The 21299-nt window shown below is 40.8% G+C and overlaps 1 protein-coding gene across 1 annotated transcript in view; it reads left to right on the top strand.

Annotated features, from left to right (window-relative positions):
- Window positions 1–21299, top strand: part of LOC117533069 (cytosolic carboxypeptidase 4) — a 157461-nt gene that overhangs the window by 103518 nt on the left and 32644 nt on the right. The window contains 7 exon segments of the mRNA XM_034196693.1: window positions 3042–3231; window positions 3398–3488; window positions 6945–7208; window positions 18264–18347; window positions 18479–18559; window positions 18643–18791; window positions 20902–20989. Coding sequence (XP_034052584.1) covers window positions 3042–3231; window positions 3398–3488; window positions 6945–7208; window positions 18264–18347; window positions 18479–18559; window positions 18643–18791; window positions 20902–20989 — 947 coding nt within the window.

Genomic DNA, 21299 nt, shown 5'->3' with positions numbered 1-21299 from the left:
TTGCTCTCCCTGAGGTTTCTCCCATTTTTTAAGCACTTTGGCTCGACCAAAAATCGTTTATAAATGTGCTATATAAATAAAACTTGATTTGATTTGATATTGTTAATAAAACAAAGCTGATACAAAAGTACCAACACAAAACAACAAAATTAAAGAAAAACTGAACAAGTACAGACCGGATGGCACAAGGTACAAGAGTGGGAACACAGGCAGGACCTCAGGGAAACAGACAGGAAAACAGACGACAAACTGACAAAAAACACAAGGGGAGACAGGCCTGACACACAAGAAACAGAAGGCAGAATCCCAAGTGGCATGATTATTACAATCATACAATCACAAAAGGCAGCAAAACCAAAAAGATCAAGTAAAACTAGATAAGACACAAAGAGAAAATACATTTCAAATGATGACAGGAACATTAAACACCAAAACGTGAAAGATCATGACATGAATTTGCCAAAGAAGGCAGACTTTGAGCAGAGGTGGCACATCAGAAATCTCACACTTAACACCTAAGGGTTTGTCTATTGTTTAGGTGAGATTAGGTTCACTATTATGGAGCATCGTGTTGGGTAGTAAGATCAAAATCAGTAAGAATAAAGAGCTCTTTTTGAAATGTGCAGGATATAATCATGACTTACATGGCTGTTACTGCAGGAGGACATGACGGATTAGAGAAGGAGGCAGGCAATGACACGCTGTGTGTGTCTGTGTGTGCGTGCGTGCGTGCGTGCGTGCTCGGGTGCTAATGTCATACATGGTCATGATCATCGTGACTTCCATGGCTCTTAGCAGAGGTAGACATGACTAATTCTACAGAGAGCGGAGATAAACGTTCATCAAAGACATGCTCAATCTCAACACACCTGACACATTTCTAAAGGGCATACTTGTGCTTTTGACTCCTATATTGGATCTATTCACTCTGGTGATGTAGGGCTGCATTAAGTAGGGTTGGAATAATATTGCATCATAAAACCTCTGCCTATATACAGTACATGTACACATACATCAGACACAGAGCATTCATGTGGAGTGGTGCAGCTCTTAAATGTCAGTCCAATATGGTGTGTATCCAATAATCCTTTTTAATCCTGACAGAATTGTAATTGATGATAAGTGGAGCTTTCACTTAAGGCCTGTGATCACATCTTAATTACAATGAGTGACTATGAGGAAGAAGGCGTAAGCGTTATTATGAGAGATTGCTGCCTTTACATATGCTCAATATTATTTTTAATTGAGAAATCTGATATTTGAAACATGTATTAACAGCAGCATATTTAGAGTTTGGCATCTTGGCTGCACCACTTATATTAAAGAGGCCCTAATGTGCTTTTTGCGTTTTTCTGTTCCTGTAGTGTGTGTTATAGGTTTTTGTGCATCTAAATGGTCTACAAAGGTTAAAATCCCAAAGTTCCCTCTAGAGGTAGTTTCTCTATCACACACTCCCCCCCCCCCCCCTTCCTGAAACGCCTCCATTAGACTCCTTTGTTAGCTTCCATAACATAGTGACATCACTATGTAACACTCGCGCTTCTAGAGCCCCAACACATTGTACTGTATGTGATATGCTAAGGGAAGGACATCTCTAAGCGGTTGACAAATCACAGCAGAGCCGGCCAGCTAACCAATCAGAGCAGACTAGGCTCTGGTTTCAGACAGAGGGTGAAAAGAGGTGCTGCAGCACAGACAGTGTGAGAAAAATAAAGAGCTTTTTGAACATTAAAGCATGGTGACATGTCACAGTAGAGGCACAATAAAAATATGAAGCTGAAAATGTGCATACAAATGTTTCATAATGAAACATTTTACTTACTAACACTTCAAGTATATTTTCTGACTTATGTATGTTTACTTTGGTAGGCTCTTGAATGCAAGCTTGCAATATGAGTTGTAATGGAGTGGTTTCAATAATATGGTATTGATATTTTTCCTTGAAATGATCTGAATACATGCATATGTGTTTTTGTGACAGAGATTCTCTGTGTGTGTGTATGTGTGTGCTCGTGTGGTGTATGTGTGTGTGAAAGACAGAAATAGATAGTGTCAGAGACAGATTGGAGATGATCAACGAGTGTCTCGGTCCATGATAATGTTTCATGTCATAAAAAACCGGGATATCAGGATACCATCTGACATGACTCGTGATAATGTCTGACTAATGGGAAGCTCATCCATGCTTACATGTCAGAATTTATTACCAGGATAAATCTAATGTGAGAGCACAAAGCATGTTTCCTTCATCAAATACACCATGAGATATCATTCCTATACTGCAGTATCTATGTTAGATCTTACCTCATTGTGATTACCCTTTGTGTCATCCATTTATCGAAGTCTAGCTGGTTGACTGCTGATGAAAAAACATGCAAAACATGATTGTTTTATTAAAAGCTGGCAGGTACAGTAGTGTCTTAATGTAGTGTTTTCATGTTTTCTAGAGAGAAATAAAGAAGGATTAGAATCAAGTCATTTCCTGAAAATCATTATATTTTAAATGAAAGAAGATATATTGTGCTCATTTTCAGGTTCATATTAGTATGTAGTGTCTCTACTGTGACATGTCTCCATGCTTTAATGTTCAAAAAGCTCTTCATTTATCTCATACTGCCTGTGCTGCAGCACCTCTTTTCACCCTTTGTCTGAAACCAGAGCCCAGTCTGCTCTGATTGGTTAGCTGGCCGGCTCTGTTGTGATTTGTCAACCGCTTAGAGATGTCCTTCTCCTTAGCATATCACATACAATGTGTTGGGGCTCTAGCCAATAGAAGCTTGATTGTTACATAGTGATGTCACTATGTTAGGAAAGTAAACACAGGAGTCATATGGAGGCATTTGAGGCAAGGGGTGGGGAGAGGATGGGTTTAGTATCTGATTTTTGGGATTTTTAGCTATATTTACCTATAACACACGACAGGGCCTCTTAAAGACACATCTTTCTCATGTCTCGACAAGTCCTTTAAATGAAGCTTTTGGCAGACAAATTGGCCTTTGAGCAAATAAAATGACCATGACCCAAACATTTGTGTCCCACAGGAGCTGGATTTGAGTTCCGAGCCCGAGGAGGGTTCCACTGCGTCTTCGTCTTCCTCAGACGACGAAGCTGTGCTGCTCAACACTTCTTCTTTCGGCTCCTCCAGGAGGGACAGGAGGAGGAGTTCTGCCAGCTGGGATTGGTCCACCTCCTCCTCTGGGTCTCACTCAGAGACAGAACCAGACACAGCAGGTCAGAGCCAGGGCCAGGGCAAATGTGATACTACCATCTATATTCTTACTGAGACTACAAGAAGACGATAACGTTTTCATCATCTAAGAAAAACAAAGCATGGTTTTCTCCTCTTATTGTTAAAAGTAGAATTTCATAGTTTCTATTTTGTTTCCTCTCTCTGCAGCTGCCTCACATTTAAAGGCGTGTGATTTCCACAGTGACAGCAGCATCCTCAGCACCAGCCCCAGCTTTAGGACCATGGTTAGAGAGGCAAGGTATGCTGGCTTCCTCTGCATGGATAGATAAGGCAATCTGCATTAATGATGAAATGACATGTAATCTTTATCCACAAAGGAAATAAGGTATATCTGAAATAATTACCTGAGGTAATTCCTTTAAAAACAAGACATGGTCCAAACCTCACATCCTCCACCCTGATCCTCAACACCGGAGCCCCTCAAGGCTGCATGCTCAGCCCTCTCCTCTACTCCCTGTTCACTCACGACTGCGTGGCCCCACACAGCTCCAACACCATCGTGAAGTTTGCTGACGACACGACCGCCATCGGCCAGATCACAGACGGTGACAAGATGGCGTACAGAGAGGAAGTCGAAAACCTGACATCTTGATGCCTGGATAACAACCTCCATCTCAACGTCAGCAGAACCAAGGAGCTGATTGTGGATTACAGGAAGCAGCAGAGAGAGGGACACGCCCCCATCGCCATCAATGGGACTACAGTGGGGAGAGTCAGCAGCTTCAGGTTCCTCGTTGTCCACATCACTGAGGACCTGACATGGACTCTTCACACCACCACCATCACCAAAAAGCTCGACAGCGGCTTCTTCCTCTGCAGGCTGAGGAGGTTCAACATGGACTCCAGGGTACTCTGGAACTTCTACAGGTGCACCATAGAGAGGATCCTGACCTTCTACAGGTGCACCATAGAGAGGATCCTGACCTTCTACAGGTGCACCATAGAGAGCATCCTGACCTTCTACAGGTGCACCATAGAGAGCATCCTGACCTTCTACAGGTGCACCATAGAGAGGATCCTGACTGGCTGCATCACGGCCTGGTACGGCAGCTGCACCGCCCTCAACCGTAAGACTCTACAGAGGGTGGTGAAAACTGCACAGAACATCACCAGGACGGAGCTGCCCTCCATGGAGGATCTTCACTTCCAGCGGCTCAGGAAGAAAGCCCTCCGGATTATAAAAGACCCCCATCACCCCAGCCACAAACTGTTCTGTCTGCTGCCGCAGCATCCAGACTTCAACCACCAGACTCAGGGACAGTTTCATCCCACAGGCCATAAAACTGTTGAACACCTGAACTGTTGAAACAACATCTGTTAAACATCTTGGCCCTCATTTATAAAGCTTTGCGTAGGATTCACGTGGGAAGGTGGCTTACGTAGGACAAAGCAAATAAATACGCACACAAGTCTTCCGATTTATAAAACACTGCGCAAGCACGTCCTACGTCGGTTTCCCTTTATAAATCACAATCAACTCGAAATGCGGTGCAGCTTTTGCGGGCTTCACGTAACGCCCATATTTGCCAATAAATAGTCAAAGAAACGCCCATTCATTCATTCATTTTGACTGACTTTATGAAGAAGATCGCAGGAAATGACGACAGAACAGCTAAAAAAGACATCTCACACCGTGTCAGATTTTGGTTATTTTGGGGAGGTCGAGATAAATCATATTGTTTGGTGGATGCAGTTTGAACCAGAGTAGCAGCATGGAGGTCGGATCGTCTCCAAAATAAAGTGGTCCGAAAAAAGTTAATGACAACAAAAATACACATAACCTTCCTCAGGCAGTGTGTCAGTGTGTTTGTGCCGGGGACAAGAGAAATTATCGGGGAATCCCTCCGGAGTCATGGATCTAAAGATTTTCTTATTTTATTTCGTGGTTTGTGTTCCAGCTGTCGATCAGCTGTGTGCAGCATCTCCACTGCAGCCTGTGCATCTCAACCCCCCCGCAGCAACTCTATCCACCAGTTAGAGGAAATAAAACAAATGTGTTGTGTTATATTAGCTGTACAATTGACCAAATATGGTGTTCTTAGTTTCCATACCTCCTGTGTTTTACGAGCGACTTATCAAGTATTGGCGAACGGCACAAAACATGATTAAACATGTTCGTATCTATACAACCTATAGAAAAGCAAAACTGCGTCAGTTTAAAGTAATTCTGTCCTTCTGTTTACCGCATCATTTATGAGAATACATTTCTTAACAAGAGAACATAATCGAGGGGTGATCAATAACATTTCCGTATTTATTTTTATTATTTATTAAGTTTTTGTGTGCACTGAGGAGTCTCAAACAGGCGTCTGTTTAATTTAATTTCAAACCTTTATTTAACCAGATTGGTCCCATTGAGATCATAGATCTCTTTTTCAAGGGAGACCTGCAAATCATTAATCATTTTAAGATTGGCTTTAATCAATTTTTGAAAATGAATTCTTCATATATGATAAATGAGAGGTAACATTCTATTCATGGTATTATTTCCACATATTTCTCTCCATTCTTCCTTCTGCCAACGGTGTCGCAGTTTCTCCCGTTTGGGTCAGAGTGTGCGTGGAGGAGCGCACATTTTCCCGTCAAGTTTGTCTTTTATAAATCGCAAAGATTGCTTAGCAACTGGCGTACACCATCTTTTGAGCGTACGCACCGTTTATAAATGAGGCCCCTGAACTGTTGAAACATCCATAACATTCATCTGGCTGCTACTTAGAAATGATTTATCTAATATATCATATTCCAATAACTTGCATTTAGACTCTTATTTCACTATTTTCAAATATTTTTTGTATTTACTGTATTTATTTATTATTTACCTGCACTATATTTTTATGTTCATCTGTTTTATTGTGTTGCACTGTTGGAGGAGCCTGTGATCTAAGATTTTCATCGTCATAACTACACTATGTTGGTATGACAAATACAAACCTTGAACCTTGAACCTATGACTGGACCAATGTTAGAACATTGTATAGTCAATGTGCTCAATCAGATCTAAAAAGCTGCATGTTTTTCTCAATAATGTGTTGTTCTGGATTATTCTGGAAGGTAATTGTGGCTTTTTTTCAGTCACTGGGTAATTAGTTAAGTAATATGTGCAATTACTCTACAGCTTAATTTTCTACCAGCAGTTATGGGAATAATTCCAGCTTGGCAGAATAAAGCTGCATGTCTGGAATGAAAGTTTGTAGAATTATACTGAAGGCCTTTTCTATTTGAGCTATTCCAACTGGAGAGATGATGTTATTGCCAAGCCACAATTCACATGGCAAATCAGTGACTCTTAATTGTAGTACAGGTAGATGTGCATCTTTCATAAACAAAATGTTGATAATATTGTATACATTTGAAACTTAATTGTGTCCAAAGTCCCAGATATTAAGTTTACTCCTCTACAGGATGTTAAAAACGGAAGTGTCTGTGTGTCATGTCGCAGATCGCCTTCTGATAAAAGTGGTAAAAATCGTGTTTATGATTGACCATGATCGTCATAGCCTATATTGCAGCTTGAATCATGTTTTTTCTGATCGCACTTTGGCATTGATCTGGCCATGAAGCTGGTTTTAAAAAGATGACATTTTAGAAAGTCACAAGTCCCCCCCTGTCCTGGACTTTTAACTTATCTTCAAAACTTACAAACTTTATTTTCTTATTGTTGCAGTTTGCACTTATCATTGTTTTCTTTTCCAAGGGGAAAAGCCCCTCCCGGTCAGAGAGGGGATGAGCTGGATGATGAGGAAGACGCAGAAGAGTCCCACCATGGAACCATGATAGACACTCTATTGGAGAGACATGGAGTCTGTATTCCCCACCATGAACCCAGGCTGTACCACGCTGCTGCTGCCAAAACCAAATCTATTCCAGGGTTCAGCATCCTGGCTTTCCCTGATTTCTGGGGTCACCTCCCACCACCAGGGCATGAACCCATGGCTCCACGTAAACCAAACGTTCAGAGGTACTGCATGCCCAATACAGCACTTAAAGGTGCAATTGATAACATTAATAACATGAGGCCACTTGATGTTGCTAACCTTATCCCTAGAACCTGCTTATTTCATGAAGGAGGAAAATGCTCATTTTCAGGTTCATGTTTGAATTGTTCACCTCTAATGTTCAAAAAGCTCTTTATTTCCCTCATACTGCCTGTGCTGCAGCACCTCTTTTCACCCTCTGTCTGAAACCAGAGCCCAGTCTGCTCTGATTGGTTAGCTGGCTGTGTTGCGATGAGTCAACCGCTTAGAGATGTCCCGCCCCTTAGCTCAGATGATGGAGCACCAGCCAATAGAAGCGCGAGTGTTACATACTGATTTCAATAGTGTACGGAAGTAAATAAAGGAGGGGGGGCAGTGTGTGGAAGAGAAACTCCCTCTGGAGGGAACACAGGGATTTTAGCCTTTGCAGACCATTTACATGCACAAACACTTACAGTATATAACACACTACAGGAAAGGGAAATCTCAGTTTGTGTAGATTCCCAGTAAGCTAACTAGCTAAACTTAGCATTAAATTACTAGTCAGGAAGACAACTGGCGGCCTGGGCATGACTTAAGTCCTTCCAACTCCTTCAGTTGACTCAAATGAACAAAACAAGAACCAATGTGTAGTCTGGTCTCCTTTGGCACTGAGAACAGTAGCATGCTGTCAAACTCGTTTTTCTGATCTTTACTTACTAACTGGAAACAACTAAGACTCTAGTTTGCTGACAACCAAAATATATGTGTTGCTAATGTTGTTATACTATTGGATCGCATGGGAGTCCGGACCTGTCACATTTTTAGGTTGTTACATTCTGTTTACCCGTGTCAATAAAACATCTCAAGAACTGGTTATAGTTAGTTTATTTTGGGAGACTCATGAGCTGGTTAAGGAGTATTTTTCTCTCGGATGTTTTTCCCACACTCGTACAGTCTTGTCAGATTTCATTATTTCCCAATTGGTTCTTTTATTACGCAATCTTCCCTTCCACCAGTAGGTGTGACAGCCATGATAGTCCAATTCTGTGTCTGCTTCTTGTTCAAATTGGTCTCTGTGAGTGTTTCTCTTATTTCTTCCCTTCATTATCCTTGTGTTTTGCTTCTCTTTTGTCCATTACATTCTCTGCATCACCCCTGTGTCTATCTTTAGTGTGTTATCTGTCTTCATAAAGCAATGCATAGTAGTAATGAGATCAGAGGTTCAACACATGTATACATACTAGATTATTTCAATACATGTTTAAGTGGCCCTGTCAGTTTGGTCTTTGAACACACATGCAGTAATTAAACATGATGCATACAAGGAGCATTTGTCCATTATGTATGTGTCTTACACAGACGTAAGGGGCTATGACACAGGGGAGGGATGTTTATGTAACACTCTAAAACCCTGTGCTTTGCATTTTAATGTTGCCCTCCTCATCTCTATGCTGATTGCGTGTGCCACATTTTGTTTATGTTGATCTCAACTACAAGGTATGGTAACTGCATGTTGCAGGGTTGCGACAGACAATCTGACTCACCATGAGGAAACCATATCAGCTAACAGAAGAGTCAAACCCAAGAGTCTATTACGTGAAGTGACACATTTCAGATAAAGTGGTGCTTGAGGAAAGGATGGGGTTTACTTGAATCGGTAGTGGCTGTATTATTGTCACAGAGCAAAGGAGGCAGTCACTCCCTGGTTAGGGAACTATTATCTCAAATGTGCCACTTACACGTATGAGACACTTGGGTTGACTCTTCTGTTGTCTCTCAGCCTTCAGTGGACATGTTACTGTACCTTCCAAAAAAGGAATGTTTTTATAGTCCCTCTGCCCACATGAACTGTATGGGAACAGTTGTAAATACTTGGATGTGACGCACTAGCAAACCTTTATTGGGATGCTAATCTTGGCAGGAGGGAATGTATTAGATGGTGAAGCAACAATAAGCCTTTGGAATGGTGACACCAGAATATCTCCTGCCACCAAGTCTCTTAAGATATTCCATGTATTTTCCTAACATACACTTAAAATAAATACAAATAAAAAAACACTGTCCAGATCTTTTTTTTGTTCTAATGTTAGGGTCAATCAGTGAGATGTTATAGTAATTGTCACACTTTACCAGAGGGTTCATTGTTAGGCCGGTAACATATTAGTTTAGCATAGATGGCTCAATACCAACTTGTGTACATACTACATATCTGATTATTTTATATGTTAGCAAACATCTAACGTGTAGATTAATCCTAGGTTAAACTACCACTCTCTCTGTAAAGTTAACTGGGAACAGGTAAACTTAAACATAAGACCATAACAGAGAAACATCCGAATAAACAGACTCAAAACTAACTGAATGCTACAGAGCAAAAACAAACTACAATTGGTCTAAGCTCCAATGCCACTGGATCATACTGGAGACATACATACAGTTGCAAGAAAAAGTATGTGAACCCTTTGGAATGACCTGGATTTCTGCATAAGTTGGTCATATAATGTGTTCTGATCTTCATCTAAGTCACAACAATAGACAAACACAGTCTGCTTAAACTAATACCACATGAACAATTATATGTTTTCATGTTTTTATTGAACACACCATGTAAACATTCACAGTGCAGGGTGGACAAAGTATGTGAACCCCTAGGCTAAAGACTTCTTCAAGAGCTAATTGGAGTCAGCAGTCAGCCAACCTGGAGTCCAATCAATGAGACGAGATTGGAGGTGTTGGTTAAAGCTGCCCTGACCTATAAAAAATACACACCAGTTTTGAATTTGCTATTCTTAAGAAGCATTGCCAGATGTGAACCATGCCTCGCACAAAAGAGCTCTCAGAAGACCTACGATTAAGAATAGTTGACTTGCATAAAGCTGGAAAGGGTTACAAAAGTATCTCTAAAAGCCTTGATGTTCATCAGTCCACGGTAAGACAAATTGTCTATAAATGGAGAAAGTTCAGCACTGTTGCTACTCTCCCTAGGAGTGGCCGTCCTGTAAAGATGACTGCAAGAGCACAGCGCAGAATGCTCAATGAGGTGAAGAAGAATCCTAGAGTGTCAGCTAGAGACTTAAAGAAATCTCTGGCACATGCTAACATCTCTGTTGACGAATCTACGATACGTAAAACACTGAACAAGAATGGAGTTCATGGGAGGACACCACGGAGGAAGCCACTGCTGTCCAGAAAAAACATTGCTGCACGTTTGAAGTTTGCAAAAGAGCACCTGGATGTTCCACAGCACTACTGGCAAAATATTCTGTGGACAGATGAAACCAAAGTTGAGTTGTTTGGAAGGAACACACAACGCTATGTGTAGAGAATCCAAAGGCAAGGCAAGGCAAGGCAATTTTATTTATATAGCACTTTTCAACACAAGTCAATTCAAAGTGCTTTACATAAAATGAAAGACATTAAGAAAATGGCATTTAAAATCAGTCATTAAAAAGAAAAGCTAATAAAATAAACATTAAAAGAAAAAATACATGGATAAAAGTTACAGTGCAGTCTAAGATATGAATAGTTCAATTAAAAGCAGCGACAAAAAGAAAAGTCTTCAGCCTATTTATATAGCACTTTTCAACACAAGTCAATTCAAAGTGCTTTACATAAAATGAAAGACATTAAGAAAATGGCATTTAAAATCAGTCATTAAAAAGAAAAGCTAATAAAATAAACATTAAAAGAAAAAATACATGGATAAAAGTTACAGTGCAGTCTAAGATATGAATAGTTCAATTAAAAGCAGCGACAAAAAGAAAAGTCTTCAGCCTGGATTTAAAAGTAGTCAGAGTTGCAGCGGACCTGCAGGTTTCTGGGAGTTTGTTCCAGATATTTGGAGCATAATAACTGAACGCTGCTTTACCATGTTTAGTTCTGACTCTGGGGACAGAAAGCTGACCAGTCCCTGAAGACCTGAGAGATCTGGATGGTTCATAATTTAGCAGGAGGTCAGAAATGTATTTTGGGGCCTAAACCATTTATAAACCAGCAGCAGTATTTTGAAATCTATTCTTTGACACACAGGAAGCCAGTGTAAAGACTTCAGAACAGGAGTGATGTGATCCACTTTCTTAGTGTTAGTGAGGACTCGAGCAGCGGCGTTCTGAATCAGCTGCAGCTTCCTAATAGATTTTTTAGTGAGACCTGTAAAGACACCATTGCAGTAGTCCAGTCTACTGAAGATAAAAGCATGGACAAGTTTTTCCAAATCCTGCTGTGACATTAGTCTTTTAATCCTAGATATGTTCTTTAGGTGATAGTAGGCTGATTTAGTAACTGTTTTAATGTGACTGTTGAAACTCAGATCAGAGTCCATGACTACACCTAGATTTCTGGCTTTATCTGTTGTTTTGAACATTGCAGACTGAAGCTCAGCGCTAACTTTTATACGTTCTGACTTGGCTCTAAAAACCATTACCTCAGTTTTATCTTTGTTTAATTGGAGAAAGTTCTGACACATCTAGTCATTGATTTGTTCAATGCACTTACTCAGTGTTTGAATTGGAGCATAGTCTCCTGGTGAAATTGTTACATAAATGTGTGTGTCATCTGCATAGCTACTGTATGGTAACTTATTTTGTTGTTTTTCATTATCTGAGCCAGTGGTAGCATGTAGATGTTAAAGAGAAGAGGCCCCAAGATGGAGCCTTGAGGAACCCCACAGGTCATATTTGTCAACTCAGATGTGTATTTACCTATAGAAACAAAGTTGTTTCTGTCCTTTAAGTAGGATTCAAACCAATTTAGAACTGTTTCCGAAAGTCCCACCCAGTTTTCCAGTCGGTCTAGTAATATGTTGTGGTCAACAGTGTCAAACGCAGCACTGAGATCTAATAATACTAACACTGAAGTTCTGCCACTGTCTGTGTTTAAGTGGATGTCATTAAAGACCTTTACAAGAGCAGTCTCAGTGCTGTGGTTTGGACGAAAGCCTGACTGGAACACATCAAAACAGTTATTTAAATGCAAGAAATTACTCAACTGTTGAAAAACAACTTTTTCAATGATTTTACCTAGAAATGGCAGGTTTGATATGGGCCTGTAATTGTTCATTACTGAAGCATCTAGATTATTATTTTTTAAGAGCGGTTTTAATGACTGCAGTTTTCAGGGCCTGTGGAAAAATACCTGAGTGAAGAGATTTGTTTACTATATGAAGTAGATCTGAGGCCATGCAAGGCAAAACATCTTTGAAAAATCCTGTTGGAATAATATCAAGGCAGCAGGAGGAGGATTTCAGAAGTTGAATAATGTCCTCTAGGTGTTTATCATTAATCTGATGGAATTGTGTCATGGTGTTTGAATTGATGTTAAGTGGACACAGAGACAACACATTTGCTGTTCCTGATGCAGAGGCACTGACTGCTTGTCTGATTTTCTGAATTTTGTCAGTGAAAAAGGAGGAAAAATCATTGCACGCCCTGGTGGATAGAAATTCAGAGGCTACTGACACTGGGGGGTTAGTTAATCTGTCGACGGTAGCAAACAAGGCACGTGCATTGTTTTTGTTTTTGGTAATGATGTCAGAGAAGAACGATTGTCGTGCGTTTTTCAATTCCAAATTATAAAGGCCAAGTCTCTCTTTATAGATTTCAAAGTGAACCTGGAGATTTGTTTTTCGCCACCTGCGTTCAGCTTTTCGACATTCTCTTTTTTTTCACGCTCATGGCCTTTCTCCATGGAGATATTTTCTTGCCAGACACTTCCTTTACCTTAGTTGGAGCAATGGCATCTATAACATTTTTTAAAAATATGTTAGCAGGGGCAAGTGTGGAAGAAAAATTCTGAGTAAACATTTCCCTAGTATTTTCAGTTAAATATCGCTTTGTGGTTACCTCTTGTTGAACATTTTTGTGAACAGAAATAGAGCTCTCAAAAAAAACACAGGAATGGTCAGAGAGTGCAACATCAGTCACCACAACCTTAGAGATATTCAGACCCTTTGAGATAATTAAGTCTAGACTAGACTAGACGGTCAAAGTCAATACACACTATAGACAGCAGTTCAGTAAAGTAATCAAAAAAGCTTGCACAGTATTTGGGTGGTCTATAGATATTTAGGAACAGAGCTCGAGAGGAGCATTTCAGCTGAAGGGCCACATATTCAAAAGAATCAAAGTTTCCATACAATGTCTTCCTGCATTGAAGGGAATCATTGAACAGAATAGCAACTCCACCCCCTTTCTTATGCATTCTTTCCTGACTCATAAAACTAAAGTTGGGAGGGGTTGATTCGATAAGAACAGCTGCACTGTTATTTTGTTCAATCCAAGTTTCTGTTAAAAACATAAAATCGAGATTGTGCTCAGTGATAAAATCATTGATTAAAAATGTTTTTCCTGCCAAAGACCTGACATTTAATAAAGCTAGTTTAAGTTTGTTAAACACACTATCAGTCATGTTTTTGTAACAAGCTGTGGCTGACATGGAATCACTGCTAAATTAGATAAACTCACACAAACGTTTGAGCGCTTCCTGTTTCTAAGATGATTCACCGCTCTTAATCTATTACCTATCAACACAGATATCGGCAAAGCTATAGGCAGGCAGGGCCCCGGCATGTCCTGGAAAGAGTTCAGAGTGCCATACGCCCTTGAGCCTGGACCCAGCAAATATCAGTTTGCAGCGTTTAGTACACACACATCCTTATCAGGCTTCGGAGACTGCAGATGCCCTCTCGAAGGGAGGGGAGGCGGCCGACGCAGGCACGGTGATGGAGACGTGGGAGATGGTGCGGGGGTAGAGGACATGCTGCCAGGGGGGGGAGGTGGTTGACGTAGGCACGGTGATGAAGACGGGGGAGATGGTGCGCGTCTCTGCGGTGATTTTGGTGGGCGTCGTTGAGGAGCGGGGGTAAAGGACGTGGTGCCAGCCCTGCGTATCGCCTTAGTTTGGTCGTTGAACTCCAGGAAGGAATCGGTGCCAACCCTCTGTATCTCCTTCATGTGTTCAACGATCCCCAGGAGGGTGGGCGAGGGTGAAAGGGTGAACGGAGTATCCTCAAAGGCGTTGACAGGGGGGGGGGGTGACGGGCAGTGGAGACTCCTCCATGTGTCTCCCATAATCAGAACATTCCTCAGGCGGGTGCAGTGATAATTCTTCAGGGTTTTCTGCGCGATGTGTTGTGTCTTTCTCCTGTTTTGATTCCTCTTGCCGCTTGTCCTTGGCAGAGGGAACAGATTGATAACACAGGCAGTTGAATATGTTGGAGATAAACAATTTCACTCCTGACTTGTTCAGGCAAACTCCATGTGCCTTGAAAAGATGTCTGCGATCCCAGAAAAAGTTAAAATGGTCAATAAAATGAACAGAATGGTCAGTACAGACAGTTGAAAGCCAGGTATTCAGTGCAAACAATCTGCTGAATCTCTCCACTCCTCTTCTGACTGGCGGTAGAGGGCCACTGATGAACACCTCTGCATTTAGAGAGCTGGCAATTTCCAACAAACATTTAAAGTCTTCTTTCAGCACTTCTGACTGTTGTTTCACAACATCATTTGTTCCAATGTGCAGTACCACATTCTTCACAGTCGGATGTTCAGCCCCAATATGCAGGATCTTCTCAGCCAAGTCAGAGACCACATCCTTGGGAAAACAGAGTACTTTGGTGTTGTTCTTATTACACAGACATTTTACATCTCTTACAGCAGAGTCACCCACAATCAGAGTTTCAGGCCCAGTCGTTAGCTTTCCCTCTAGCCTTTTACTTTTGGAGTAGCTATTGGTCCTTACCCTGCTGTGTGAAGAGGACAGATTATCCAGGTCATCAGATCTCCGGTTCTCGGTCAGCGGAGCGTATCCGTTCTGGATTGGCACACTTGGTGGTTTAGGAGGATTGTTTGTAATTCTCCCTTTAGCAGCTGTCCACTGCTGTTTCCTAGTATGAATAGGGGTTGAAGAGGCGCTCTTCCTGGGTGATAAAAATGCAGGCCAGCCGGTCGCATCACATATTTCAGAGCGCTGGGCTCTGCATGTTATCCGTCCTCCCAAATCCCATGAAAATGATTTACTCTTAGGCTTTGCACCCAGAGAGTTCCAGGGAGGACTATCACTTGTAGATGTATTACCCGGTACACAGCCCTCCTGTTCCTTGGAATCCTTGTAGCTGCTAACTAGCTGTGAGTTAGCATACCCTTCTCCATTATTTTGCAACACTGGTAAAGTGGTGTCATTCCCATGACATAGTCCATTCACTTCCACGTTAACTTCCAACCTTTGCATTTTCATTTCCAACACAGCTATCTTCTGTATAAGTTTGTGGAAGTCATCTGTAGAGAACGGAGGCATTTTGCTACCAACTAGCTTAAGCTAAATAGCATGCAGTAGCCTACCAGGCTTTAGCTGTTGCTAGGCCACGCTACTGTAAGACTGAGGTCGTCGTAAAAATGTTGACATATGGCTGAAACCCTCCGTCTATTTACGAAGATGAACTGTCCCAGTGATAAGTTAATATCCAGGAGCCGCTGCTCGAAGTTTTCAGAGAATAAGAATAGGAAAATCAGCATAAAAAGTAAGCAGAGGCAGGAGCAAGCAGAAAAGCGTCTGCACTGTAAGAAAGAAAGATAACCCAAAGGGTTCACATACTTTTTCTTGCAACTGTATTTAGAATTCCCTCACACATACATAGTTTTATTTAAAAAAAAAAAAGCACTCAGTAGTTCCCTAAAACACCTACTAATTACTTTGTTTATTAAATGTAACTCAAACAGCATGAAATAGGGCTATTGTTGGGGACTATTTAAAGCGGAGGATTTTACATTTGGTAGTGATAACTTGTGGCAGCAGGATGTGTGTGGGATTGAGTGAAAATAAAGTAAAGTGTGTGTGTTGGTGTAATGAAGGAACATGTGAGCCAGTGCAACTGTGTGCTTATTGATGAGTTTCTAACAATGTCAAATGTGTTGACATATGCATAGAAAAAGAAAAATCACCAGACTTGTTCTTTAACTGAAATGCATTTGCTCCAACCTTCAGTGTAAAAAGCCCACTTCCTAATGCAAATGTGTTCTGCCCTGATGTTAATGTGGGCTAACCTCAGTCACTCAAACCTTTTGTCTTGTTTTAGAATGTGCTGGTTATATCTATGTATGTACAAGAGAGAGATAACTCTCCTCATAGACACTTCCTCAGCACTTTCAAGAGACCAACAGACGCTGACATTTAGAAAATGTTAAGGATGCAATTTCATTCTGATTAAATTGCCAGTCTGTTGGCACTTACATAAAAATGTTTTTAGTTGGCAGTCCCTAATAGAACTAATGTTGATGCCATTTTTGTCAGGGCTGCTTTATGAGTAAACTGTCTCGGGTACAGAATATAATTATTCTAATGTGAAGGACCTTCAATCTCTGTCTCATTTCAAACCCAAATATTGTCCTCCAGTGTACCCCTTCTCTGTCTTCATTGAGACTATTTTGATATCAAACATTTTTCAAATTATTTATAGAACTGTATATCATGGAGCTAAGCTGCTAATTTTTTTTGAATGGACTCTGAGTTGACACTGAATATTATAGTAAAACTGCTGATATTGGGGCTAATTTTCTATATTCGCGTATAATGTTGACACATTAACAAAGACTCAATCATTAATCATCATCAAGTTTTCCAAGCATTGTATACAGTTTTACAGTTGAATACTGGTTAGCATTGATGCTAACTAAACATTGAGGGTGTTTCTCAATGTCGAGGACGCTTCCTTGGTAGGACATGTCTTCCGAGTCAGGTCCTTCAGAAGCGAGGCAAGAATCCTTCCTAGCCTCGGCAAATGAAGAATGGTGGAACAGACTAACAGGTGTGCAGGTGTGCGTCATATGCAAGGCCTCGCCTTAAATGCAGCGCAATTTCCGCCAAAGATTTGGGAAATTGGTCCGTGCGCAAAGCATTGTGGGGATTTTAAGACCGCGGAGGATGCACATGTGCAGTCTCGAAATGTCCCGCAACGAAGGACGCCTTCCTCGACATTGAGAAACACCCTGAGTTTCCCATACACATGCTAATGGGATTAGCATTGCGCATTGTTTTAAAGTTCTCACACATAACCCTCTCACACAGTGCAAAACTCTGCCGAGCAGAAAGCGGCAGCACAAGTTAAAGTTAAAAGGGAAAATCAACACAGACCCCACAAGAAGAAATGCCTAAAATGACCTATTTGGAGGTTTTCGTAACAAGGACATTAAACTCCTTATCAATAACTCTAGTGTCCATCCCATTGGCAGGTCATGTTAACAGAAGGCCTAGCAGAATTCCCTCTCCCCAACAACTTTTTACAGTCCAGTATGCCAAATCTCTACCTTTTGGTCACTTCCAAAAGCTCATGACCGTAGGTGAAGGTTGGATTTCCTACCGAAACACTAACCCAAAATCGACTGGTAAATTAGGAGTGTGTGAGGCTGGAAGTTGGGTAACGTCATCATAATCACTGTACCTTCTTATATGCGTTACACAAGTAGCTAAAGTTGTCAATTAAATGCAGAAGAACACAATATCTTATTCTGAAATGTAGTGGAGGATAAGACACATGAAATAAACATTCTCAAGGATAATTACCTTAGGATTGTAATAGAAAAAATTGTGATTAAAAAACAAAACAATATGTAGTATCTATACTCATATCTCAAAACAAATACGCCAGGGTAGCAGTGTGGGGGTACAGTGCCTTGGTCAAGGGTTAGGGTTAGGGTTAGCACATTGCCAGTGCCCTTGATGTAAACTGGCACCTTTGGATAGCCAAACGCATTTACCTTCAAATAATTTTGTGTGGGATTAATGGAGACAACATGTGTTTAATAAACACAGAAAAATCCCTCCGTAGAGTTATTTGAAATTTATTTTAGAAAGCAATTAATGTAATTTCCGGGCACTACGCTCTCCTCAATTCCAGTTGAAACAACACTTTTTCAGAGAGCATAGAGAACTATGGGATGTCTTCTTCTATTAACATCTGAAACTCCCTTGATAACCCAGTAGGACCCCCCCACCCCTGCTGGAGAACTTTTTACCGAACCTTCTCAATGTTAACGTTTGTTTCTGCATGTGCTTGTCTTTGTCAGACAGAAAGTGTTTGAAGATGTCCAACGTTTCCTGAATCCTGACGACATCATCGACCAGGTAGTGTTTGACCTGGAAGACAGCAGGTGGGCAACAACACAAACAAGATCGGAGAAACAACATTCATCAAGCCTTCACTTTCACATTTGTCTTTATTCTTTGCCCAAATGGGAGGCGAAATAATAATTTTGGTCCTCTTTGTCTCTTTTTCCTTCAGTCTTCAGTGTCCATCTGATTCCTTGAGGTTTTACTCTAAGTTTGAATGTGGGAACCTAAGGAAGGCTGTTCAGGTCCGAAGGTAAATACATATCTTCTTCACTTCTACACAGTCCTGGCTTAGTGTTTTCCACTCATTATCGTCGCTTTTCCTCTCTTCTTCAGATATGAATATGACCTCATACTGAACGCGGATGCTAACTGTAACCAGCACACGCAGTGGTTTTACTTTGAAGTCAGTAACATGGTCCCAAGCACCCCCTACCGTTTCAATGTCATCAACTGTGAGAAGAGCAACAGCCAGTTCAACTATGGTGAGAAGGTGTGTGTGTGTGTGTGTGTGTGTGTGTGTGTGTGTGTGTGTTGTGTGTGTGTGTGTGTGTGTGTGTGTGTGTGTGTGTTGTGTGTGTGTGTGTGTGTGTGTGTGTGTGTGTGTGTGTGTGTGTGTGTGTGTGTGTGTGTGTGTGTGTGTGTGTGTGTCAATTTAATTGAAAAGTAATAATAAGTGACACTTGTTAATTTGTTAAATAAATGTTAATGCCAAACTTGAAAAGTATGTAATTTGGTATTCCCAAATATTGTGTTTGTGGTGAACACAAGTTTTCTAACTGGCAATAATGCAGTGCCAGAGTTTTATGGAAGGTTTATTGTCATTGGTCCAAAATTACCTCAGACCCTCTTACGCCCCGCTGTGCTCAAATTTCAAACTATATCAAGGTTGGTTGCAAAACTGGACACTCTTTAGTTGTCATCTACTACTAGTTTTAATCAGCTACTAGTTCTCAGCTACTAGTAGTTGTCAGCTACTACTAGTACTCTTGGCAAAAACTGCATGCCACTTCTCTATATGTCTTAAAGACAGCGGTTGGTTACAAGGGACTAAAAGAGACAAATAAATGTCATCACGCTGAACATTAGCTGCCTTTAGTGGTGATGTGAAGTCAGACAAACACTTACCTACTGATACATCAGAGTAAAGGCAAGAGTAAATGTAATATTGTTCTATTTGATGTTTGTTTGACAAAGCGGTGTTATATGTGAATCATTTTTTTCTCCATGTTCAATTTGTCCTGTATTTATTTCATTGGTGATGCGCCTACATATTTGACATGTATAGAGCTGACATGAGGAGACATCATTCACTGGGACACTAAAAACACAAGGCTGTATGAGCATTGTTGCCCTGCTCAACTCTCTATATCTCTCATAGTGTCTTCAACAATAAAACCCTTCATCAAACACACACACACACACACACACACACACACACACACCTCTACAGGCTCAGCAGTGGTTCCTACCATAATAGACCATCCATTACAACACACACACAAACAGACAAAGGGATTGAAAAACACACTCTGTATCTCCAGTAGCAATCTCACTTCTTCATACAACACACTGATTCATACAATGCCCTTTGTACCGGAAAATTGCTCTTTTTAACGTCCCTTGGGAAATCGGTTTCTTCTTAGGAAGAGGTGAATGAATAGAAGAAAGGATATTTCTTACAAAATAGTCTATATGCCATTGAACAAAAAATTCCTCTTTGCCCAGAAAGAGTGTAATGTGCTGACAGGAAAGAACGTAATCTAACTACCAAGTTTTAACCCTCGGGGATTTGATGGTTTTTAAATCATGAACAGTGGATATTTTCTAGCCCAGGGTTAAAAGCCAGCAGAGAAAAACACAGAGATACTGAGGGGAGTTTGGCTCGTGGCTACGAGGTCACCATGCTTCATAGTATTTTGAAAAAACATGAAGAGTTCTTTAACCAAGCCCCAAGGAAGACCGCCAGGCGTCGAAGCAAATGTTGCCAAACAGTGGTACTACAACTACTATATCACGTGACGTCATTGGGACCCAAAAATAATTGTTCCTATTGACTCACATTGGGAAAGAGACTTATGTAAACCGGCGGATATGTTTTTATAGGTAATCCAATTACCCAGTACCAACACTTTAATATCCCTTATTTGATGTGTTAAGATGTACATTTGCAAGATGAGTTTCAGAGTTATTTTTGAGTGAAGCTGCCTTTTGGTAAGAACTGACTGAAAGATCTGCAGGTTTGCGGAATTTTTTATTTCAAACCCTGTGTAAAATTATTCTAATATTGCTATCAAAATAACAGTGTAGAAGATAGGGAAGGTCGAAAAAATAAAGGTGGTAGTCCATTATTCATAGGGTTAGGACTGTGTTTATATGTCAATTTTTAAGTCTACTGACCTCAACAAATGCCAAGTCAATGTTCACAAATTCACACACACATTAATAACCTGTGGCAGGTTGCCAGGCATATGACCCTTAACCTTCTCATTACTATACAACAGCTTTTCCTCCTGACCCGGCCGTGACACCTCAAATGTCTTTCAGCAAGTTCATATACAGTACACCTCCATCAATTGTGTGTGTGTTCTGCAGGAATGCAGCCGGTGCTGTACTCTGTAAGGGAAGCTCTGGAAGGAAGACCACACTGGGTCAGGTCTGGGACTGAGATTTGTTACTACAGGTATGAATGAAATACACACATTTAATGTGTTTCCTCTCTAGCTGCAGTCCAAATGTCATTACTTTTAACACAATGCTGGTCATCCAATTTTGTGGTGTGACTAAATCAGACTGCCAGGAGTGGGTTCAGTACAGATAAGGGATGCAACTTAATCTCTAATAACTTAATGTGTGGTAAATAGTTTATGTAACAGCCCCCATTTCTGTTTAGTCTCCTGGGAGATAAGCTGTTTGAGCTGAAAATGCGCTATTTTTATCCATATGCTGTGAGTTTACTTGTAATGTAATGAATACAGTGTAATAAATATATT

The sequence above is a fragment of the Gymnodraco acuticeps genome, unplaced genomic scaffold, assembly GCF_902827175.1.
Source record: "Gymnodraco acuticeps unplaced genomic scaffold, fGymAcu1.1, whole genome shotgun sequence".
Classification (NCBI taxonomy): domain Eukaryota; kingdom Metazoa; phylum Chordata; class Actinopteri; order Perciformes; family Bathydraconidae; genus Gymnodraco; species Gymnodraco acuticeps.
Note: the sequence above shows the minus strand (reverse complement) of the source record. Positions and strands in the feature narration are given on the sequence as shown.